Source organism: Salarias fasciatus, chromosome 1, assembly GCF_902148845.1.
Source record: "Salarias fasciatus chromosome 1, fSalaFa1.1, whole genome shotgun sequence".
Taxonomy (NCBI): Eukaryota; Metazoa; Chordata; class Actinopteri; order Blenniiformes; family Blenniidae; genus Salarias; species Salarias fasciatus.
Window position 1 is genome coordinate 29,677,357 of NC_043745.1, and position 23,109 is coordinate 29,700,465.

Below are 23,109 nucleotides of genomic sequence, written 5' to 3' on the forward strand. Positions count from 1 at the left end.
TTAAAGGTGAACCGTTAGTGGACTGTCACAGTGCAGAGCGCCCCCTGCTGTACCGGAGGAGAAGAGTCCTGCCATTTCAAGGTCCATGCATCAAAAATACAACGACTTAGAAGAAATAAACGCCAAATTCAGTCATACTTGTGAACGGTGTTGGTCTCGAGACCACATTTTCAAGGTCTTGGTGTTGAATCGGCCTCCGCCATTTAAAATCTTGGTAATGCCTTGACCTAATTCAATCTCAACTCCTGAAACTCTCAATGACTTTTCACCCTTTCAGTACAGCACATATTCAACTTTTCTTCCAAATGCAACGAGTGCCAAATCTCTATGGCGAATTATATGATTTATGTTTTGCCTATACTGTATGTATTTTCATAATTACATTAGTTTTAGTGTCCATATTTATTGTTATTTAATATTCTGATTTTCATGTCCTTTGTGCAGTATGAAGCTGCTGTGAAATTTCAGTGGGAAGACTGAATAAAGTTTTAACTTATATATCAAATAATCAATATTTCACGTCACCGTTAAACACAAAACACAAGTGACACCAGATTACTACTGAATCCAAACGAGGATTATATATGCAGGATTGAAAAAAGAAAATTTTAAATTTAATAAAACCTCAAATCGATCATTATATAAAATCTTTGCATGGTTTTAAACATCTCCCCTAAAGAACAAACTCTTCAAAATATGGATACAGAAAGCTAATGATAATTAGCTTCATTAAAACTACATTATTTATACTGGCTAATTTCCCAGAGAACAACCTAAAATTTGCTAACTGAGGTACTGGAGCAAAAGCTTGTTTTTGACATTCCAGTTTTCTATCATTGCACGTGTCCTTGTTTATAGGATTTGAATAGTTTGATATAAAACAGAACAGCACTCCAAACATATCTGCAACTTATTACAAATGTATTTAATATAATTATTTATTATCAACAAAAAGGCTCTCAAACAGAGTCAAACTCAAAACATTCTCACAAATTATCTACCACATAAACAAAACTGCATGTTATAAAATACAAAAGCACATGAATTTTTTTTTTCTGATACATAGCTTACAAAAAAAGAAGCAGTGGCAAACAACAAAAAAAAAACAGAGTCTCAAATAAAAACAACGCTTTGTAAGTTGTTTAGCAGTTTGAATGCCATGTGAAAGTGCTTTGTATCCATGCAAAACAAAACATGTTGAAATGAATGTAATCATCATAAAAATGTTCAGCATCACATACAGGCTTGAAGAGGCCACAGACTGTTTTGCTTTGTTCTGCCGCCACCACCTCAATCCAGTCCTCATCAAAGTTACAGTTGGCTTCTGCTCCAGGAATAGCAGCCGTTAATAACTGCAAACACAGAGCTGTACTTTACAAGTGCTTCAGCCTTTTATTGAGGCATCCTTGACACCCGCGGTTCTCTCCCTCTCCCCCCGGACACTGGGTGTCATTCATTCTTCTTCTCTGGCTCTGCCCGGAGGAAGAAGGCAGGCCTGGTGCAGCAGCGGTAGCACAAAACCTGAGGCACCAGGGTGTAGAGGACATTGACCAGCAGGAAGACCAGCTGGCTGTCAGCAGGCACTCGGTATGAGAACGGCGTCCGTGTGTGAAGGGATGCACCGATGTGACAAAACTGGGCCTGTCAGGAAAGAGCGAGAGGGAATAATAAAGAGTCAGAGCGGAAGCGAGCTCGCCTCTCTCGTCCACTGCCCGTTTCTATCAGTCAGTCTGAACTGGGAGGACCTGCAGTGGGTGGAAAGCATGACAGAACATACAATAAACAGAATCTCCCCTTCAAAGAATGATCAACTGACCAACTGCAAAGGAATACCAAGGATTCTCTTCAGACTTAAATGTAGATCATTGGCCCATTTTGACTGGATCATGAGCAGTTCTCTTCAAAACGAAAAAAAAAAAAGAAATCAACGTTGCGTCAACTGATCAGCTTAATAGTATGTGAAAAGTAAGTTCAATATTAAGTACATTTGTTTAAATATGCTAATGGTACATGTGTTGTAAAAGCTCAAACACAAAATACTTAACAGTCAATCTAACATAAAATATTCTGAATCCAAATCATGTGAGGGAAAATCTGTTGCACAAACAACAAAAACAAGGTCAAATAAACTGAAACAACAAAACGAGGTAAGGCAACAAGTATCTAAAGAGTATTCTTTTTCCCTATTCACCAACTGATTTAAAATATAATCCCATCGTTTTTTCACCTTTCCACTGACTTACCATTAACATTCGGCTGATCTATTGTTAGTTACCTTTTCATAGAAAGTCAGCAGGAGAAAAAAAAAAAAAGGCCATGGTATGTTTCGTGGCAACCAATGCTGCCAGAGCATCAGTCGTCCTATTTTTAGGCGGGTCGAACAGCTGACATTTAGGTGAATACCACCAATACCAACATTCCTCTGTGTCTGAAGTCAGCTCCTGCCCTTATCATGCTGATGAGCGATGCCCCAGTCTGCAGCTCAAACACAATAGCTGCTCTGTACCCTGGATGTGACTGACAGGCTGTCTGCTCCCACCACTCCTGGGAGTTTCCATCTTTAGATGTAAATAGATGGAATAGTGTGTATTCTGCGGCCGCATGCAGAGTCACAGGTGTTCAGCAGCACTCAGAATTAAGCAAAACAAATGTGTAATGCAGAGGAATGGCTGTTTGGCCAGATGCCCAGGATCACTTTAACATCACCGAATCCACCTGGAATGACAATATCACATATGAAAAGAAAACAAAAAGACATTTTAATTAACTCTCTCTTAACAAATAGAGAATGGAAACCTAATAGAGAGCTCCATGAGGTCTGGCCAACTGAACAAGCTAATATTTTCTTCCATCCAAAGGAGTTCATCATTGACAGCACAGAAAACAGCAGACGTTTGGTTAACAAAGCTAAATGTGTGCTTTAAAATTTGTGTTGCAGCAGTTTATAAAGTCCAAGTATATATTTTTTTCGACATATTAGAAACCAGAAAAAGTCTTTTGCTTACAGATAAAAATACATGCCAAGAAAAAAAAAACAACAACAACAAAAAAAAACATGCAAACTTGCAAAAAGTGAAGTTGGTGTCAGACAGAATTGGAGCCACGAAGTTGCTGATTTATGTTCCACAAGAAACACAACAATCATAGATATGTGTCCTTGAGGAGAAATGTTTGGTCGCATTTGTTTCCAAAGAATTGAGTCCTGTTACTTTTTGAGGTATTTGGACACTTGCCTCACCGTGCTGCTAGATTCTAGTCTACAGACGGAGGATGGAATTTGGTGCTCACACAGCTGAACAAATCTCAAACAGACTTAGATGTTGGTACAAAAACTAACGCACACGTGGAGCATCTGACAACCCTGCCACATTAAGTGATGAATAGAGAGACCGTATTGATCAGCAGTACGTACCTGAGCCAGCGCCCCCGAGTGCACGAGAGTGAGGTCAGGCATCCACTCACATCCTGGGACCAACAGCCCATAAAGAGCAATGATGTAGTACGGGCCAGAGTAGAGCATGCTCACCAACATCTGCCATACATGCACACTGCTTTAGACTGATTGTTTTGATGTGGAGAAGATTTTGCAGGGTATTTTCAACGAGTTACCTGAACTTTGGGATAAGCTGAAGGGTCTTTCAGGTACGGCTCAAACTGCTGTGTATACTCCTGACACCATTTGCCAGAACAGTCCAGAGCAACCTTGAAACCCACGCGTTGAAACACATGTGGTGAAACACACATGGGGAAACACAAAGGCACTCTTCTGCTTTTTGTTCAACAGCTAACTGATAAACTTACCAGGCCTCTGAAGACGCAGAAAGAAAATGCTGGGACGAGGTAAAGGATGAACAGTAAATCCATTGGTCTGTTCAACAGCTTTGTTTCCTGAGCATCCCTGATGTTCTGACAAAAGAACAATGTGAAAAAAAAAACATTTCAGCAAACTTTGCATCTGTTTTTCGTGACTGAAGAATTTCAGCATATCGTGTAATCAGCAAGCATGTGAGCACAGCGTATTTCAACAAGGCACAAGCACTTATATCTCATATCTCAACTCAGCTAGATTTTCAAGCATATACTGTGTGTGTGTGTGTGTGTGTGTGTGTGTGTGCATTGCACTACTTTTGCAACCACTTACACAGCACTGCTTGCACAGAACACATTCAGTGGATTTACCTTTCAAAACATGGTCACACAGTTTCATGCCCTGACATGACTACCTAAGCAGCTATGCTACTCCGCACCACATGCAGTAGTCATGACACATTCAACGGAAAAGGCTGTTCCATATGAATCTATATAAGTAGAAAAGTTTATGCCCATATTTAAAGTGGCTTCTTCCTCACAGAAGCCACGTTAAACACAGAGGACTAAAGGCTCTTACTGGTAGCAGAATGTTTCGGGTCAGAGGTTGACTGAAGATGCGGAAGCAAGCCCACACAGACACAGTGATATACAGCATGTGGAGGAGGAAGAGAGGGCCAATGTGTGTCCCATACTTTCCTGGTAAAGGACAGAAGAAGAAAAAGTCACTGCGTGGGAAAAACAGAAGTTTATAAATTCTCCAATTTGTTTAGTTTCACTTCACCAAAAAAAGAAAACAAACGGAGGGACATATGAAATGGTATCAAAAGTAAATGCTGAGGGTGGTGACGACATGGACTACTCAACACAAGCCATCTAAAAACACCCAATTATTTTTAGTGTACTGACCCACAGCATTCCCAAGAACGCAGACCATGGCACTCATGAGAACAGATCCCACCCAGTAGAGTCCAATTACTCGGTAACTGTCTCTGTGCAAACCATATGACAAAGACATTCATTGAAGCTGGATAATCACAGTATAATTTCAAAAGCTTGGATCAATGAATTTAAAGGCATACATCTCTTACCCCCAGGTAATTGCAGCAATCATGAGCAGATACATGAGATAGTGCACACAGCCATCCCAATAAGAGATCATGTGCCCATGTGCTGTGTTGATATGCTGATCTGCCTGAAACACAGTTTGGAATTATCAGAAAATCATGGAGGACATTCAGAAAACGGGATACATCACCCCAAATACTTGCCTTTTTGAGATAAAACGTCACAAATCCATCTATGATGTTGTCTTGCTCCAAACCAATGATCAGATTCACCACACTCAGGAAAGCATACAGAGCATACACTGCAAATACATACATGTGCCAATTGAGATAGACACTGTGAAAAAAACTCAAGAATACTGTAGGGATTTCACTAGCTCCACAAGTGCTGATGAAACAGCATAAACACAAAATAAGCACTACTGATAAGGAAAGTGCAGATATTCTTTTCTTCTCGTCTATATTTTACTTTGCTGAAGATCAATTCAGGTGATTTGAGAAGACAAACCATAGAAAAGAGGGTCTGCTGGAGCCTTTTTCTTGAGCATGAAGCGGACAGAAACAGCCAGGATGAGGACTGTGGTACAGCCAGCAGAGAGGACGGCTTCAGCACTGAATGGGTTAAAAAGACAAAACAAAAACTTTGACCGGTCCATCACTTTTCATCAAGAGCGAAAGTAACAACATGTGGAGTGACAAAGCACGCAAAAGTTAGCCATCACCACTCACCTGTTGTTGTAAATGAGGGAGTTGAACAGGTAGCAGATGGGGATGGACATGAGGGACAGCACGAACACCCCGGTCCCCGCAGACGCGCTCATCGTGGACAGACTCCGACAGCTTGATAGAAAAGTTCAAGATTTTACAACGAAGCAGCAGCAGAAATCTCCGTGTTTAGTTTTCCTGCCATGTTTCGAGGATCGGGAGGAAAAGTAAGGTGCGTCCGACAAAGTAAACAATACGCAAAGTTGCGATGCGGCTGCTGCATGCCTGCAGCGCTCTGGTTCTAGTCTTTCTAGTTTTCCCTTCACTCCGCTTCTGTTTCTGGATCGTAACCACACCTCCACGCGCACGCGCGCGCACACATACACACAGTTTTACACAAAGAATTTTTAATCTATTTTTCTTAATTTTCTTCGATAAATATCCAACATAGCCAAATATCTGGTTTGTTAGTGTTATCTCAACTTAAAAACGGAGAAAATTACATATAGAGAGCGATTATATTGAAAATTCTGAAAACGTATGGCAATATTTATTTCCTTTTCAAGGAAGTAAAATAAAATTAAAAATGTTAAAAATCAAAAAACTTTTTTTTATTTGCATGGGCAAAATAGGCTGTGTGCGTTATATTAATTGTTATATGGATTACATAACGAAGTTAAGAAAAAAAAACAGTTTTGGACAAACTGCATGCATGCAGTGCAACAACAAATCACTTATTTCATCTGATCATAATTGTAATCTGCTAATACCCATGCAGGTTTGTTGATATTAGTTTGGTTGTGGAGATGCAGACGGGCACTCAAAAGTTTTTAGGTCGAAAATTACAATATTAAAAATGTTGAATAAAACCAATTTGATTTGCATAATACTTGGCTCTATAACTAATTATTTTATAAAATTGATTTCTATGCAAAAAAAAGTCAATCTAAAGGTTTATGTCTAGGTTAACTGAATTGTCCTGTTATTGAAATTGTATCAATCTTCAAATTAGCAAATAATGGTTTTAGTTAATGGATTGAATAATTGAGTTAAAATAAAATTAAATAAATGAAAGAACATCCCCGTGGTCCATGTTCGTGGTTATATATGTAATGTGTGTGATTAAGTCGATCTGTTTGTCTATACTATTTAATAAAGTTTATTCGGAGAAAAAAAGCTGTTTTGAACGAACTGCGCATGCGCAGTTTGAGGGGCTCGACGCAGTGTTAGCACTTAGCAGGTAGCTAGATGATGGCGTCTGCCGTGATGGATACAACGTAAATAAACAACGACACGGTAGGTCCCAATACATTCATGTTCCCCCGTCGTTGAGGAGGTGTCGTCGTGAATTATAGTGATCATAAAATATAAAGGAGCGTTCCTATGGCGACCGGGAGCAGCGGCGGCGGCGGGTTGGCGTCAAACCATGACGGCCAGGAGGCGGCATCGAACTCGGCTCAGTGTGGAGCCGCAGCGGCGCTGTCCAACGTGCCTCCTCCCGGTCCCACCCCGTCCGCCTCCCCGCCGGTCCTCGGCCTCCACCGTGAGCCCATGTACAACTGGCAGGCGACAAAGAGCTCGCTGAAGGAGCGCTTCGCCTTCCTCTTCAACAACGAGCTGCTGAGCGACGTCAGGTTCATCGTGGGGAAAGGCAGGCAGGCCCAGAGGATACCAGCCCACAAGTTCGTCCTGGCCGCTGGCAGTGCCGTGTTCGATGCGATGTTCAACGGTGGGATGGCCACTACCTCTGCCGAGATAGAGCTGCCTGACGTGGAGCCGGCAGCCTTCCTCGCCCTGCTCAGGTAGGACAACTGATCCGGTCCAAATTCAAGTCCTCTGGGATGACAGGAGCACACCCAGCCTCATCCAGGGACACAGTAAAGCGGAATATTGTCCACAGCCAGGGCCAAGTGTGATTTATTACAGATCTATTTACCAAATCACCAGAAACAGTCATTATATTACAGCTTTGACAATATAATTATACCAGAGTCGTCAAGCATAAGACTCATAAGACTAGTAAATTGTAAACATTTATTAGAAACACTCCAGATGAAATTGGGCTGCATGTCGGACTGAACTAAAATGTGCTGGACCCTCCTGCTCTAAATGGATAGCTTTGTGCTTTGGGCTGTTTTAAGTCATTTTTCAAAAGAATCCAATGAGTGATGGTGTAGCAGACAGAATTAGGGCAACAGAGCCAATTTGGAGGAGCAATGTGTTTGAAGTTATTGGCTCAAAGAACAGAAATAAACAGTAATATAAAAACATGTATTTTGTGCCTCTATTCCACAACAATAAACATCTAGTATTTTTAATTTGCCTCTGGGCTTCATCAAGAATTATTTGCCTATGTTGGACTCCCTGCTGAAAGCTTTAAGCCGCTTCCTTCACGTTACCCTGCACGCCCTTTATGCAGTCACTGTGAAGTGATATTCTCTACTTCTATCAATTCTTCCTGTCCTTTGTATATTTTTGCGTATGTGGGCTTCAGTGAGGCAGATTTGTGCTTAACCTTATCGACAGAATTTGTTTCCTCAGATTGCCTCTAACAGAGATTCTTCACATTCATGTTCATTTTTTAGTCTCTGATTTGTAAAACATTACAGTAAAGCCAAACACACTGAAGGCAAAGGCTGGAGATATTCTATGTATCTTGCGTAATATACAAGAATAGGTAATAATCCAAATTGTTAAATAAATCTGTTAATGAATAAATCTGATAAATCTGTACTCCCGTTAGCTCCATCTGTGGTTTCATATTCAAAAGCGATGGCTGATTGTAGTTTTTCCTTCTGCCGCCTGTTTCCTCTGGCCAGGTTTCTGTATTCTGACGAGGTCCACATTGGTCCCGAGACTGTGATGACGACGCTTTACACAGCGAAGAAGTACGCTGTTCCTGCCCTGGAGAGTCACTGTGTGGAGTTCCTCACCAAACATCTCAGAGCTGACAACGCATTCATGCTTCTCACTCAGGTCATTACGCGCCTCCTCTTCTGTGTGACGGCAGCCCTTCTAACTTTCACCTTCTATACCAGAACTTCTTTAAGTTTCACTCATGTACGGTGAGATTTTTATGACATGCGCTGGTCTATTTTGGGTTTCTGCTGCCATTTGTTTGTGCTCATTTTCCTTTGCTGCTGCCAACTGTGCTTTTAGGCTGATCGGTCCATGAAAAATATGATTTTCATCACTGCAACACTGCGCACACATTTATAAACCCCATAAAGCGCACCGTATTCCCTCCAGTGCTTTCCTAATTACCAGTGTCATTGCTTACTTAATTAGACTTTCATGAACATTTTAGTAGGTTTGGGAGTATTTTCACCAAAAACTCAGATTTGTCACACTTAAATATTGGCTTTCTTAGCTCAGGACAGGTGATTAAAAAACATTAAGATAAACCGTACACAACGCCATTCTCCATGCTAATCTCTGAAAGCAAGAAAAGTGTCAGCTCAATTAATTTAAATGGGTCATCCCTCCTTCACTCTGTTCAGATTAATGATGTTAATCTGCTGTTTAACACTGAAGTGTTGCTGCAGTTAAGGTGCATAACTGCACAAATTAAGTTCTTTTGGGTGCTTGAGTTGACGAAGTGGTGACAATTTCCATTTAAAAAAAAAAGTGCTGCAAAGGACGTTGAAGGCTTCACTGTCTGCATGCTGTTATTTACAGAAAAACCTCTTCCTGTGTATCACCCAACTAGACCGATGTGATTTGTCTTTTGCTGCAGGCGCGGTTATTTGATGAGCCTCAACTTGCCAGCCTCTGCTTGGACACCATAGATAAAAGCACAGCCGACGCAATAAACGCAGAGGGCTTTACAGACATTGACCTCGGTAGGTGACACTTTTGGACCCAGTGTTTGCTCCCGCGGCTAGTTTGTATCTAAAGTGACGAATAAAATGCGTCTTGGTTTTGCGCAGACACCTTGTGTGCAGTGCTAGAAAGAGATACACTCAGTATCAGGGAGAACCGTCTGTTCGGAGCGGTGGTTCGCTGGGCAGAGGCCGAGTGTTACAGACAACAGCTCCCCCTGACTTCTGAGAACAAACAGAAGGTTCTGGGAAAAGCCCTCCCGCTCATCAGATTCCCACTGATGACTGTCGAGGAATTTGCTGCTGGTAAGTATGTTTCAAAAATAAAACGTGCTCATCACGCCGCAACGGCACTTTCTTCATCTGCTTTCTCACTTCTTCAGTCATTTCTGAGCATTTTCATCTTGTTCCTGAATCTGTCCATACAACCCAACCCACAGAAACCAGTTTCATATTCTTTCTTGTGCAACAGGGCCTGCCCAGTCTGGAATATTGTTCGATCGGGAGGTGGTAAATCTGTTTTTACACTTTACAGTAAACCCCAAACCGCGGGTCGACTACATTGACAGGCCTCGCTGCTGCCTCAGGGGGGAGGAGTGCAGCATTAATAGATTCCAGCAGGTTGAGAGTCGATGGGGGTACAGTGGTACGAGCGACAGAATCAGGTGAGACCGCAAAGTCTGTGCAACATCGCTCATCAGAAAACACCCCTAACAGTCCATGTTTCCAATACCTTCTCTTTCCTTTCTTTTTCTCCTTCTGTAGATTTAATGTTAACAGGAGAATATCCATAGTGGGCTTTGGCTTGTACGGTTCAATACATGGACCCACTGACTATCAGGTCAACATACAGGTAACGTCTGGCATTGCGAGGAAATAGATTGTTTTTAATATGTTAATGTTGACCTTTTGTAGAAATGTTAAATCATAAAGGTCATAATGTTGTATAAATGTGTAATTGACATGCTGTTGTTGACAGTCTGCTGTTTTACCTCACAAAGAAATGCCAGTAATCAGATGCCGTTTGAAACCCTAACTTAAAACGGTATAGTTATGAGATTAGTATTCCTTTCTGCAGCTGCGTGTTTTCACTAATGGCTTCCTCCTGCTGTGCAGATCCTCGAGAGCGACAAGCGCATCACGCTGGGGCAGAATGACACGGGCTTCAGCTGCGACGGCTCGGCAAACACATTTCGAGTGATGTTCAAAGAGCCGGTGGAAATCCTACCCAATGTCAGCTACACTGCGTGTGCCACCTTAAAGGTCATCCTGAACTCGCCGTGTGGTTGAACACTTCTAAATTGAGGACTATTACCGCCTGGGGCAGTCGCGTTAACACAGTTTGTGCTTTTCATTTCACAACACAGGGCCCAGACTCGCATTACGGCACCAAAGGTTTAAAGAAAGTGACCCAGGAATCGACGACAGGGACCAAGACGACATTTTTCTTTTTTAGCTCACCTGGAAATAACAATGGTACATCGGTCGAGGACGGCCAGATACCAGAGATCATCTACTACACCTGAAACGCAACGCGGTGTCGGGTACACTGAACCAGGGAGACCTCAGACTTGTGGGAGGGCTGGACTGCTGGAGACGTTCGTAGTGCCTCAAGATCCCAAGGAATAGGAATGTGTGTGTGTGTGCGCGTGTGAGAGTGTGTGCGTGTGTCTGTCCTTACAGTAGTTGTGTACAGATATAATCAGGAATGTCAGACAAGGGTTGTTGGAGAACTTAAGTTCTGGTATTTAAAAACACAAACAAAAACTTTTGGACATGAACATCAGTTGTGAATCGTCTAAAATCTCCTCTCCTGTGTGTTACTCTGAGCTGCCTGCCAGTGCAGTCCTATATTCTGCACGTATGAAACTACAGACACAGTTACCACCTGTCATTCAATGCCAATTCATTTCGTCAGGTTCTTTTATTTTTCGGCTGAATCATGTATCGACACTCTGCATATGTTTTATTGTGCACTGATATCATTTATTTAGTAGACATCTTTGAATACTTTGTTTTTTTGCATTGTATTAAGAATACATGTGTTGTGTAACATTGCCACTGGTACATGCTGTAATTTATGACTTCATGTTTGCTTAGCAATGCATTAAACTGTAAAACAAAATAATCTGCAGGGATTTTTATGGAGAAATTAATTGCATCATTTTCCCCCTTTTTAAGCTTTTTAGTAATAAAATTAAATAAGATAAGACATGGCTTAAGCTGATAAACCCTACATCAGTGCATCCTAAAATATAAAAAACTTTCACTTTTAAGCACTGATTAATTTGAATCACTTTATAATTCAGTGTAAAATTGTTTATATTGTTGGGTTATGTAAATTAAAAAGGTCAGATCACAATTCAGATTTGCAAATGCTTAAAAGCTTTTGATTTGAGTGTAGAAATAATCGGTAACCTAACCCCAGGGACACACCAGTCTGCAGACTAGGTCATCGAAAACTCATGTGTATCTTAAATCATTCCTCTTTCTGTCACTAGGTGATGCCAGATACTTCACACATTCAACCACTGGACAGATCTGCAGCAGCATGCTGGAAGATGCTTGAATGGAACAGGAAGGAATCTTGTTTTATAGTGGTACAGAGTATTTTACAGATGGATTTGAGGCAAATTTGAGCTTAAAAGTTGCAATTAACCAATGAATATATATTTGATGTGCAGCAGAGTGGTGATTCACCACTTTATAAGCAACTGAAACATTTTAGTGTTATATCTTAAACACAGAAAGTAAATGTATTTCCTGATTCTTTCTCTGGTCTGATTATGGGAGGAAATAATGGCCCGGACTGTAACGCGTCCTTTCTTGGAAAAATAAGCAATGTAAAGTCCAGTATGTAAATGCATATTCAAAATTGAAGCCTGCATCTACAGCTCAGACATAAAGTGCTGTGAAATTGCATAATGTGCACATTCACATGAGGCATGCGCTGGAGACAGGGCCACTTGAGGTGGCGGTGAGTGGGCTCTGACGAGGAGAGTGATCCACGAAGGCTGTCAGGTGAGTCACCGAGACCTGAGAGCTTCTCCTGCCGACTGCCCACTGAGACAGCCCCCATAAGAGCAACAACCAAGAACTGCAGTTTGAAGCAGGTTTTTTGTCATCCACCCACCACACCAAATGCTGAAAAAAAAACCCCAGCAGAACCAAGATTTTAAAATGGTTTTCACCTTTGACTTTCACGTTTGTCAGGTAGAACATCTGCATAGAAACTACTGAAAATCTGAATGAAAGCTGTTTATGATGTGTCCAGAACACTATGAAACAAAATATCCTGTGATAAATGAGCAAATAGTGAGCTTACGGGAAATTATTCAGTCATAAATGGTTTATTGAAGTTATTAGATCTCAAATCCATGGCAGGGATTTGAGATAATGTGTGTGTGTGGGGGTGTGGGTGGGTGGATGGCAGCAGGATGAGCTGTCTTTGATGGTTTTCTACTTGAACGCTGACAGCAGGAGAGGGGATTTGCCGTTTCTGGCAACATATGACACATGACTGTACAGGACTGTTCATGCGGTGCACAAACAGTCTTAATAATATCAAAATACAAAAAGAATTTACCTTCATGGTGTGATTGTTTTGTTTTGAAATCAATTTATTTTTTATGCAGAGCTGATGAATTTGGCCAAGCTGGGTGTTCCATGTGTGAAAGCAAAGTTTATCAGTATGCTTTGTATTTTGAGCAAAGCAGGATCTAGTAAAACCTTTATTGCATAATCTGAAAATATGTAATAATGCTTGATTCCCAGCGGGAGTAGGAGGTCTTATCCCCCATCCCTCCCACCAATAACTTAAACAGATGCTGATGTGTGAAACTTGTTAAATCTAATTGAATCATCCCCCTGGTGAAGCAACCGGCAAATTCTTGGCCTTGATTGTAGTGTTTGGGGGACTAAGGCTGGAACTACAGCTGTGACAGGAAGAGCATCGGCCCTTAAAAGTAGCCAGGTTCACCTGCACTCTGCAGTGATTTGCTGCAGTGATCCCTTTTAAAAGAGTTGGACAAACACGTTTAATTGTTTTTAGCGATGTCGTATGTTCTTTCTGTCCGATTGAACTTTGAATATGCTTTTGTGAAGTTTGATGTTTTTTTTTAAGCACAGCAGATCATTTGCATTTTTTTCTTTAAAGCTGGGCATCTTACTGCTGGAATGTGAGAGAAAGTCTCCTCACAAGAAGGTTCAATCCTGCAACTCTCCTTCCTCAAACCAGTGGTTTCACTGTTTCAGTCAGGCACATATGCTACGCTGAAAAGTAGATGACGGACAAGATTTTCCAGGCCAGATATCTCATTGTTCACCAGGAGGGTGACTTTTGTGAAAACCTGCATTCTAAAGAATACAGTAATTATTTGTTTAGCAGGATACAGGCTCTAGAAACACCTCAGCAGGTAGGATTTCATATTTCATGATATTACATTTTCCCTTAAAAAATATGCTGTTCATAACAGATTTTAAGTGCATCAGTTGTGATTGTTTGCAGGATCCATTTGTTTTTTGTTTTTGTTTTTTATTATTACACATTAAAACTAAAGGAAAACATTTGAGTTAATCTGTACATAAAAATTATTATGCTATTTTTACCTCTTCAGCTCAGATGAGATCTAAAAGACTTCTATGTGATCCATGAAGTAAAAAATAAATAAATACTCCTCTGCTACAGGGCATTCCTGGAAACTGAATTCAGTGATTCTCAGTCTTTACTCAGTCAGTCATCTTGAAATACAGCCCAGTAAAAAAAACAATTTGCCAGCATGACTTATCCTAACACGTCCATCTACTTAAATATCCTGTACAGTTAGTCAGTATGACTCATCCTCAGTCCTTCAAAAACAAACAAAAAAGACCCATAATGCAGTGGGCGATCCAGCTCTGGCTGAGTGTCCAGATCGCCATAAAACGACATGAACCTGCAGCGATGATGGAGAGTGCATCCTTCCCTGCTTCCCTGCTTGTCCAGCTGGTGGAGATTATGCAATCTGTTTCCCAGTCGGGTAATTAATTACAAAGAACACATAAAGAAGTGTTTGGTGAGCATCACTAATCCCCTCCAGGGTCTCAATCACAGGGGCTGAACTTTGCTCATGTCAACTCAAACTGCTAATTTGCGACTTCTCTCACTTTGCACTCGGATAAGGAAAGACGAGATGTTCCCTGCGCTTTTCTTGTCTCACTCTTTTCTAGACGTTTGTGCTTCCAGTGCTGACAGAGGACAGGGCTAAGTTGCAGCTTCAGTCAGATGGTAAAATAGTATGAAGTTCTGGGACAAACACATTATCTGTGATTCCAAATAAAATAATCATAATACATCATTTAATGATGCTGAAAAATGAAATTCCTTGAATATAAGTATATGAACGTCCTGCCTCCCTTGGGTATGTGGGTTTATTTGTTTGTTTTTAGATTATAGTTTCCATGTGTTATAATTTGATGCCTGAGCTTAATAAAAATAATAAAGTCTGACTATAAATGGGGATTAAACTCAGCCAACTTAACCACTGAACTGCAGTGAGACCTTAAACATACCTTTACGTTGGGTCTGATCAGTCCTTTCTCTTTCAGTTTTATGTAGCTATAGGGTATTTGGGGTAAATATGAAGGCATTGTTTGGGTGAGTATCGAACCCTTCAGTACCGTCGAAACAACCACCGACAAAGAGTGACGGAAACCTGCTTTTAAATGGGATCTTTCTTTGAGTTTTTGTTTTGTTTTGTTATTCTAATCTCTCCCCCACCTGAGCGTGCGGTATAATTAGAGACCATTTTCTTTGTTCTCATTTGTTTAACTTACAAAGCAGACCTTTACGAAACAGGGAGCCCGGCATGCCAAGATACATGTGAGAAACCAACTCAAGCAGTTTCCACAATCATTCATCTAAACTACTACAGCTCTAGAAGCCGTTGTATACTAGACCCTCTCTGGGGGCGCAATTACTTTGAGTTATGATAGGAAAGGTTCATATTTAAAAGGAAGGATCTTCAAATGTGTAAAAGTGGGGTCTTTGATCAAAACTGGACCGCCGAGGGTCGTGTGATGACCGTGAAGACATTAAGACCTTTTCTCAATAGAACTATGATCCTAGGAATTGTCCTTTTTTTGTAAAATTAACAGAAGTAAATGAGGAGCTGAACTGCAATCTGTGTAAAATTTTACTGCCTCTTAATCAAATAAGATTAAATTTAGCATCAAATTCAAATAGTGAGGATGAGTTTGCAAAAATATGCATTTAAAAGCTGCAGAAATCTTGTGTTCTGAGAAGGAACAGGCTTTTACCAGTGTTAGTCTGGAGAGAAAAACACTTCACCACATATGATTTTAGATTTTGCTCTAAATGAAAAATGTAAAAACAAAACAAAACAAAATGTTTTGCAAAAAACTTCAGAACATGTACATTTTTCCAGAATGTTCTTCTACTTATTTGCACTGAATTAAAGGTAAACATTTGGAGTTCATCTTTTCTTTATTAGTTATGATGCTCGTTTCACTGACCCGGCTCACGTTTCCTGGATGTGGCCCCTGAACTGAAATGACTTTCACACCTGTGGAGCAGAAGGGATTCCTTGTTACATCTGAAGTGAAAAGAAAACCTGGCCACTGTTTTTTTTACATGCAGCGCAGTGGTTAGGACTCTCACGTCACAGTGAGAAGATTGTGCCCATGCAGGCCATTCCTTTCTGCATGCAGGGATCAGTGTGTGAGCATGAGTGTGTTTCCTTGGGTTTCCTCTCATAGTCCAAAAACATATATTGGATGTTTAATGTTCTGGGGGTGTGAATGTAAGTGTGGGTGATTGTCAGTGATGGATTAGTGACCTGTCCAGAGTGGATACTGTTCAATATATTATCAGTTGGGGTTGGCTCAGGCGTCTCACACCTTACGAACTGGATAAAATGTGTGGTACAGAGGATAGATGCATTTTCATATGGCAATCAAAAATCCATCATTAATGCAAAGAATGACTCTTTCTGATGGATTGCCAAAGTTGTGCGCCCAATCAGAGAACAAGCCCTCTGAGAAAACTGTAATCAAAATTAGAACAAGGTAATATTTTGAGTTAAACTTTACATTAGGTGTTTCTAAAAGTCATCAAAGCTGAGCAAATAACAAAGAAGCGAGCAGGGAAATGTGTAATGTTGAAGGATTAATCAATAAAAGGGAGCAAAATACTTATGCTTGATGCATTGCTTACAGCCAAAGGAACACTTGCTCTATTAAAAAGTCTGAACTTGAGCCCTTTGTGTTTGATTTTCATTAATATTCCAAAATGCAAATGTTAAGCAGTGGATCAGTGACGGGCTCTGCAGGGTGCTGATGCTTGTCATCCCTTCAGGGTAATTGCCTACCTTGATGGCAATAAGTGCAGACGGGGCTGAAAACTGAAAAGCGTCATACTCAGAACATACTCAGCAACCAGCTTCATTTCTGCACTGCTGAAATTTTCAGGGGGTGCTTCAGCAGATCTGGGTGACGGGTCAGCTTGATCCAGGAGCAAAGGCAGCAACTTCAGCGGCTCTGATGTTTCGGGAGAGGGCTCAGCTGACTGGGAGATGGTGCTCAAAAACTTCTTGACCAGAACATTTATTTACGAGTAAATAAAAAATGCAATGCCTTTGCCACCTTTTATTTGGTTTATAATGATGTTTTAATCTATTTAGCCTTAAATACACTTCTTGATTCGTCTATTTGGGTGCTGACTTCGGCTCCTTCTTTCACCACCGAGTCGGCCTGTGTGTCCCAGTGGAGACACAACTGGACATAATCAGACTAACAAGCTGCTCTCAGCAGCAGCAGAGTGCACTCTCTGAACACGGGTGACCCAAGCAGCTTGCGTGATTAACTTACAGAGCATGCAGCGGCATGAGCAGAGCGCAAGATGTCGTCAAGCCTTTTCTGAAGAAGCAATTTTAAAGCTCTGATCTGCAATTCACAATTCACGTCACGTGCTCAGCCGGTAGCCGCACGTGTGTGTTGATGTAATAAACTACAATTGTGTGCATGTTTTGTATGTACACGTAACAGGGCTGGGGGCATTTTTTTTCTTTCAACAAAAAGAGCACAGTAAGAGACCGCCGCCATTCACACACACGTCACACTCTCCACTGTCTGCGGAGGGCTGGCTGGCCCGGGCCAACCTTAGCCCCACGCACTCTCCAACACCAGATGTAGGTCGCCGAGTGCTGCAGGGGCTGGGGGAAGCAATGGCTCTGTGTTTGTGTGTTGCTGCGCAGGCCCGTTGTGTTTCGTGCCCACACGTGTATGTGTGTGTGTGTGTGTGTGTGTGTGTGTGTGTGTGTGTGTGTGTGCATTTGGAGAGGGAGAGGGCAGAGGGATGATTGTAGTGGATGAGTTCACCATCAAGGACATGGCCCCCAGCGCACTGTCTCCACTGCTGTCACATTGCATCGTCACAAAAGGGCCACATGAAGCCCGACAGCGCGGCAGGCCAGACTGAGGGTATTCTCTCAGAGCTCCCTCGATCTGGCTCTCGCTTTTGTTTTTCTTCTCTTATACTCTCTAAGCCTTGTGATGCATCAGCAGCTTCATGAATAAAACACCTGAGATGATATGTTTGATTGAAAGGGGGCATTGAAAAGGTTCGTGAATTCATCGGCAGATATTTAGTGGAGTTAATCCTGAACTGAAAGATTTTATAAAAGAATTCTGGATGCTTCACGTTGAGTTGTGGGTAGTTGATGCTGTGTGGCACCAAATACTCACACACCATCCTCTGGACATTCTTTGTGAGGGTGGAATCTGGGAGATTTGAGCGGAATGCTCCTGTGTATACAGAAAGCTAATGCTGAAATGTTAGCATTTACCGGGTTTAATGTCTAATTTTCTTTTCTGGCCAAAATTGTTTCATATTTACATAAACTTGATTCCCTGTTATTTTCAAAATGTGTATTTATATTCTAACTTGTATTTCTCACCTTTTTTTTTTATTTTGAATTCAGTAGTTTTTTGGTTTTATTTCACTAAGTTTGAGAGGCACACTGTAGATCAGCTCTCAGCACTTTCATTCTTTTTTTGGACACTGAGCCAGTTATGAAATGATGAGGCTGCTCTTGACCTTCATAGAATTTTACCCTCGTAGTTTACAGCTGCATGATCACAAACCAACATCTGCCAGAGACACAATGGCAAGTGTAAAGTAACGGTTATTTTCAGCCTTTAGTTTGTTTTATGATGAAAGCTTCAGGATTTAACACTCTGATCGATTGACACCCATCTGACCAAAACTCCAAGACACACTGGAGTTTGACCATTATTTTAATTTCATATAACATTTAGTGGAGCTAATACTGTCATCGGTGGCTTTCATTGGGGTAATCTGATGAAAATGTGATAACCACTATTTCACTGTATCTTTTCTTTTTGACGCTTGCCAACAGTTTGTAGAAGAGCTTTTCAGGGTGCAGACACTTTAGGAGGTTTCCACCGAGCTGAAGGCCACAAACAGAAAACAGATGCCTTTCTGGAGGTCTGACCTGATTTACACAGCACTTTATATTCAATATAGAATTGATTCTGATCATAAAAAACTCATTGAAAAATGAAGACCACGGCAATAGATATCTCAGTCTTAATAGAAGTAATTTTCTGATGGGTGGAAGGAGTGAAGTGCTGCAGAATAAAGAATACTGCATCAACTCAGTGAGATCTGAAAACGCTTTAATATTGAACTTGATCTAATGATTTAATATGAATTGCCTTTCAGTTGTTATTGTCTCTGTTCAACACATCACTGCTCTGTAAAGTTGCAGCAGTGAAGATCCTCCAATCTGGACTGATTACAGTTGTGATGGTAGTTTTCTCTGTCGTGCTGCCAGTTTCAGCACAACCCCCACACACTTTTGCCCCAGCCTCCTTCCTCCCTTATCATCACAGCTGATTGCACTGCTAAAGTCCAAATGAACTGTTAACCTCGTCTTCTCTAAAAATAGAAAGCACAGAATGGCATTCAGGCGGGGATGAAACAATGCAAAGGGTTACTGCTTGTGTTGTGCAGCAGCGGAGAGGGCTGACAAAAAGTTAGTGCTACCTTACAGATAGCAGCTGTGAATAGACCGAGATGCTGACATCTTTAGGCAATGAGCTACATGTGCCATAGCCAGTGATGCATGTACTAATAATGTATTAATGGTGCACATAAATATTTCAACTGCTTTTCACAACGTGAACTATTAGTGTTGGGGTCCTTCTGTGCTTTAAACCGTGAATTCTGCCTGCCTTTCACATACAGCACAGCTTCAGAGGCGATTTGGTTTTATGTCTGCTCCACTATGCCGCCGTGTGCGTTACGAACAGAGAAATGAACTGTGGCTTCAGTGAAATTGTAATTTTTTATCTTCAAGAAAAGATTTAATTACATTATAGGAGATGGTGGCTTTGATCAGAGTCAATTTGGTATTTGTGATGAATGAAGTAATATACTTTATTACCATCTCAATAACAGTAAAGTAACTTACAGCTATGGCCAAATGTCTAAACATCTGTTTATTTTTAATAACATCACTACAAATCAAAGTTATAACTGCAAACACACGTGGCTGAACATAATTCTCATAAAGTAATTAGGGAAAATTGCAAAAAGCGTACTGTAAACTGCATGGATGTCAACAAATGCAGAAATTAAAAGGACTTTCCTGGCCTGAGATAACAGGAAAGCATCCCTAATGTATGTTTACAGGGGAACAACAGCACCAATATCTACATTTTCCAAGTATTCATCAAATTAGTTATTGACAGTGGCTTTATACAAAAGCCATGGAAGTTTATAAGGAAGTAACGGTGCAACTTGAGCTCTCACAGAGAATACTTACTGTCACTTCATCAATGTGATTTAATCTTTGTTTCATATACAATTTTAGATGGCATGAATACATCCAAACCTGCTTCTTGAAAAAAAAAACTTTCATACTTAGTATATGAAAATTAACAGAGCTTTTTTTAAATATTTTTCAACATTTATAGATTTAGTTGTTTGAACGTGGGGATAAAAACCCTAACGTATGTATACTGTAGTTTTGATGACACTAATCAATTTCTTTCAAAATACATGGGTGCACATGCACACACATCTTATTGGAACATTATCTTTATGTGTTATCAGTGCCATTGCTAAAATAACACAAGAAAGTATTTTATTCTTCCTCCTGTCTACTTGGTATTTACAGATACAGACCCTTAAGATTGATCGATGCTAATAAGACAAGTGTACAAGAACCTACTTATGAAAATACATGTTTATTAACAGCAGTTAATTTCATGGCTGTGTGCTTACATTTGAGAAATTTGAAAAAGACTCATCTAAATAGGTGCATTACTGATGTTCAGATGACACTTTTTGTTACAACACTGCATTGTATCATCCATAACAATCCAAAATTAAAACATGCCAGAATGTGGTGGCAAAAAAAGCTGAAAACAAAACAATTCCTCAATTTTTCCCCACGCAAGATCAACAGATCATGAAATATTCAGAGAAAGTAATTTTCAGCCTTGTTTACAATGCATGTCCTAACAATAAAAACGGCCATTTTGTCATCATGAAGACTCTCAAAAATGCAACAGAAGATGGAAAGTAGCAACAGAACAGACAAAGAATTGCTACTGTGCACAACAATAAAAAACAGAGGGAGGTTCAAAGAAGAAATTTCATTTTCCACAGACATATCTTTTGCTATGCATTGTTAACTTCAAGCATTGCCTCAAACTGCTCCGACCTATACTCATGGCACAGCCACAGTGAAAATCCCACCAAAGAAATAACGGTAGCACTTTAACACATCCGATACCGAAATGCAATTGAGCAAACTGCAAATATGCAAAATACTGTCTCCATGAACACTTGAGAGGTTATAGTATAAATTAGTCATGGTCATAATGAGGTCTCTGATGATGAGAATTGTATCCCTGGTTGGAGCTTGAATGCCCTGACTGATAGCCACTCCCATGCCCCCAGTTCCTGTCTCTGTCTCTGTCATGCCATTGTTGTTGCCCACGATATTCTCCTGGCCGGCCTCCTCCACGGTCTCCTCCTCCCCAGCCTCTATCTCCTCCTCCCCAGCCTCTATGGTCTCCTCCGTGGTCTCCTCCTCCCCAGCTTCTGTCTCCTCCACGATCTCCTCCTCCCCAGCCTCTGTCTCTTCCACGATCTCCTCCTCCCCAGCCTCTGTCTCTTTCACGATCTCCTCCTCCCCAGCCTCTGTCTCTTCCACGATCTCCTCCTCCCCAGCCTCTGTCTCCTCCACGATCTCCTCCTCCCCAGCCGCCACGGCGATCCTGGTACCTTGAAGACAAAGTAGAATCCACTTTATCAACACACAATGGAGCCTGTAGATAGCATGTATTCATGATGTTGGAAACACATACTGATTGCCAAGAAAACAAGATTTAAATGAGTTTTTGAAACTATTCATAGACACTTTCTATGTCGTTAAAAACAGCAGGTATATCCAGGTGGGCCTCACACAAGGGTCTCCAGCATAGGAGACTAAATGGGAAACAAGATGGATGGACGAAGGATAGTTATATTCGTCAACTTTATTGTACGTATGCATGCATTTATTAATGCCTTGGAAACGTATCTTTGATTCATTTTCAACTACATAATACAGAATAGCAACTAGACATTCTACCACCATGGCCTTGTGTAAAAGAAATGCTTACAGTTAGCTAAAAACAGTCAGTAGCAAAGTCTTCGACAGAGCTACCTGTTATCTCTGCCTCTTTGGCTTCCTCCTCCACGACCCCTCCAGTCCTCCACGATGGGTGGGGGGTCCACCGGACGGCTCAGGTACTCCTGGTACTTCGCATCCTCTGAAGTAAACCTATTTGCAAACATCTCCTCGTAGCTCTCAGATATCTCTGTGGACTCGGCCATTCTGGGAGAAACACGGGATAATAGTTCACAATATCAAACAAGTCACATTTAAAACTATTTTAAGACTATAAAAACAAACACACTTTTAATCAGATTTGTTTTTGAATTGGGGCCGTGGCAACTATAAACCGTTTTTTTCCACGCTGCACTAATGCGTAATCCGGAACCATAAAAACGGACCCAGAGTGCAGCGCACAGGCGCGAGCCGCCGATACACACGACGTGATTCCAATGAATGAAAAAAAAAATCACACGAAGCCAAAGTTTGAAAACGCACCTTGTCAAGATGGAATGGGGTTTAACTACACATTAAGACACGAAAACACCAATCCCCACATCCGAAATGGAAATCCACTTCTGGTACGTCGCTAAAATGATTCCGATAGAACAAACGTCTCTTATGTCTAGTTCCGGGAGGATGAGCACGTCTTTATTTTAAGGGGTCAATAAAAAAAAATCCAAGATAAAGAATAAATATGTTTTGAAAACTATTAAACTAAAATATTTCCCTTTTTAATGCAATTTTATTGCGAGGCAGAACAAAACAAGATTGATTTGAAGCTATTCCAGTTGGAACCGTGCTTTAAATAAATCCAAAAAATACACACATTGAGCTGCAAGAGCAGGTAAATTAGTTGAAATATGTAAAAAGGTGTGTCCATTGGCTGAAAATCAACAGGAATATTCTCTTAGTAAATAAAAAAATACTCTTAAGTAGTTACCATAAAACGTCAAAAAATATCCTCTAAAATTGAAGGATCACCTTCAAAATATCTGAAAAGCCTGAAACATTTTAGTT

The 23,109-nt window shown here is 40.8% G+C and overlaps 3 protein-coding genes across 5 annotated transcripts; 1 reads left to right on the forward strand and 2 right to left on the reverse strand.

Moving 5' to 3' along the window:
• Nucleotides 1–971: 971 nt before the first annotated feature.
• Nucleotides 972–5,892, reverse strand: LOC115393048 (transmembrane 6 superfamily member 1). 2 transcript variants are annotated; one of them, XM_030098223.1, is made up of 10 exons: nt 5,604–5,892; nt 5,383–5,486; nt 5,079–5,176; nt 4,899–5,002; nt 4,717–4,799; nt 4,388–4,506; nt 3,802–3,906; nt 3,610–3,702; nt 3,413–3,532; nt 972–1,641 (listed from the first exon to the last, which is right to left on the reverse strand). In XM_030098223.1, the coding sequence occupies exons 1-10, from the start codon at nt 5,693–5,695 to the stop codon at nt 1,450–1,452; spliced, it is 1,110 nt and encodes a 369-aa protein (XP_029954083.1). In that variant the 5' UTR covers nt 5,696–5,892; the 3' UTR covers nt 972–1,449. The 2 variants fall into 2 exon arrangements, with proteins under 2 accessions (XP_029954083.1, XP_029954859.1); XM_030098999.1 differs by having other exon boundaries at nt 1,503–2,715.
• An 893-nt stretch (nt 5,893–6,785) lies between these two features.
• LOC115391644 (BTB/POZ domain-containing protein 1) lies at nt 6,786–11,161 on the forward strand. Of its 2 annotated transcripts, none has more exons than XM_030096339.1 (8): nt 6,786–7,381; nt 8,399–8,555; nt 9,316–9,421; nt 9,509–9,706; nt 9,873–10,065; nt 10,166–10,253; nt 10,517–10,663; nt 10,768–11,161. In XM_030096339.1, the coding sequence occupies exons 1-8, from the start codon at nt 6,963–6,965 to the stop codon at nt 10,924–10,926; spliced, it is 1,467 nt and encodes a 488-aa protein (XP_029952199.1). In that variant the 5' UTR covers nt 6,786–6,962; the 3' UTR covers nt 10,927–11,161. The 2 variants fall into 2 exon arrangements, with proteins under 2 accessions (XP_029952199.1, XP_029952963.1); XM_030097103.1 differs by having other exon boundaries at nt 9,936–10,065.
• A 9,249-nt stretch (nt 11,162–20,410) lies between these two features.
• On the reverse strand, nt 20,411–22,690 carry LOC115388878 (RNA guanine-N7 methyltransferase activating subunit-like). Its single transcript, XM_030092189.1, has 4 exons — nt 22,588–22,690; nt 22,141–22,311; nt 21,697–21,716; nt 20,411–21,507 (listed from the first exon to the last, which is right to left on the reverse strand). Exons 2-4 carry the CDS (start codon nt 22,308–22,310, stop codon nt 21,296–21,298), a joined length of 402 nt encoding a protein of 133 aa, XP_029948049.1. The 5' UTR covers nt 22,311; nt 22,588–22,690; the 3' UTR covers nt 20,411–21,295.
• Nucleotides 22,691–23,109: the final 419 nt, after the last annotated feature.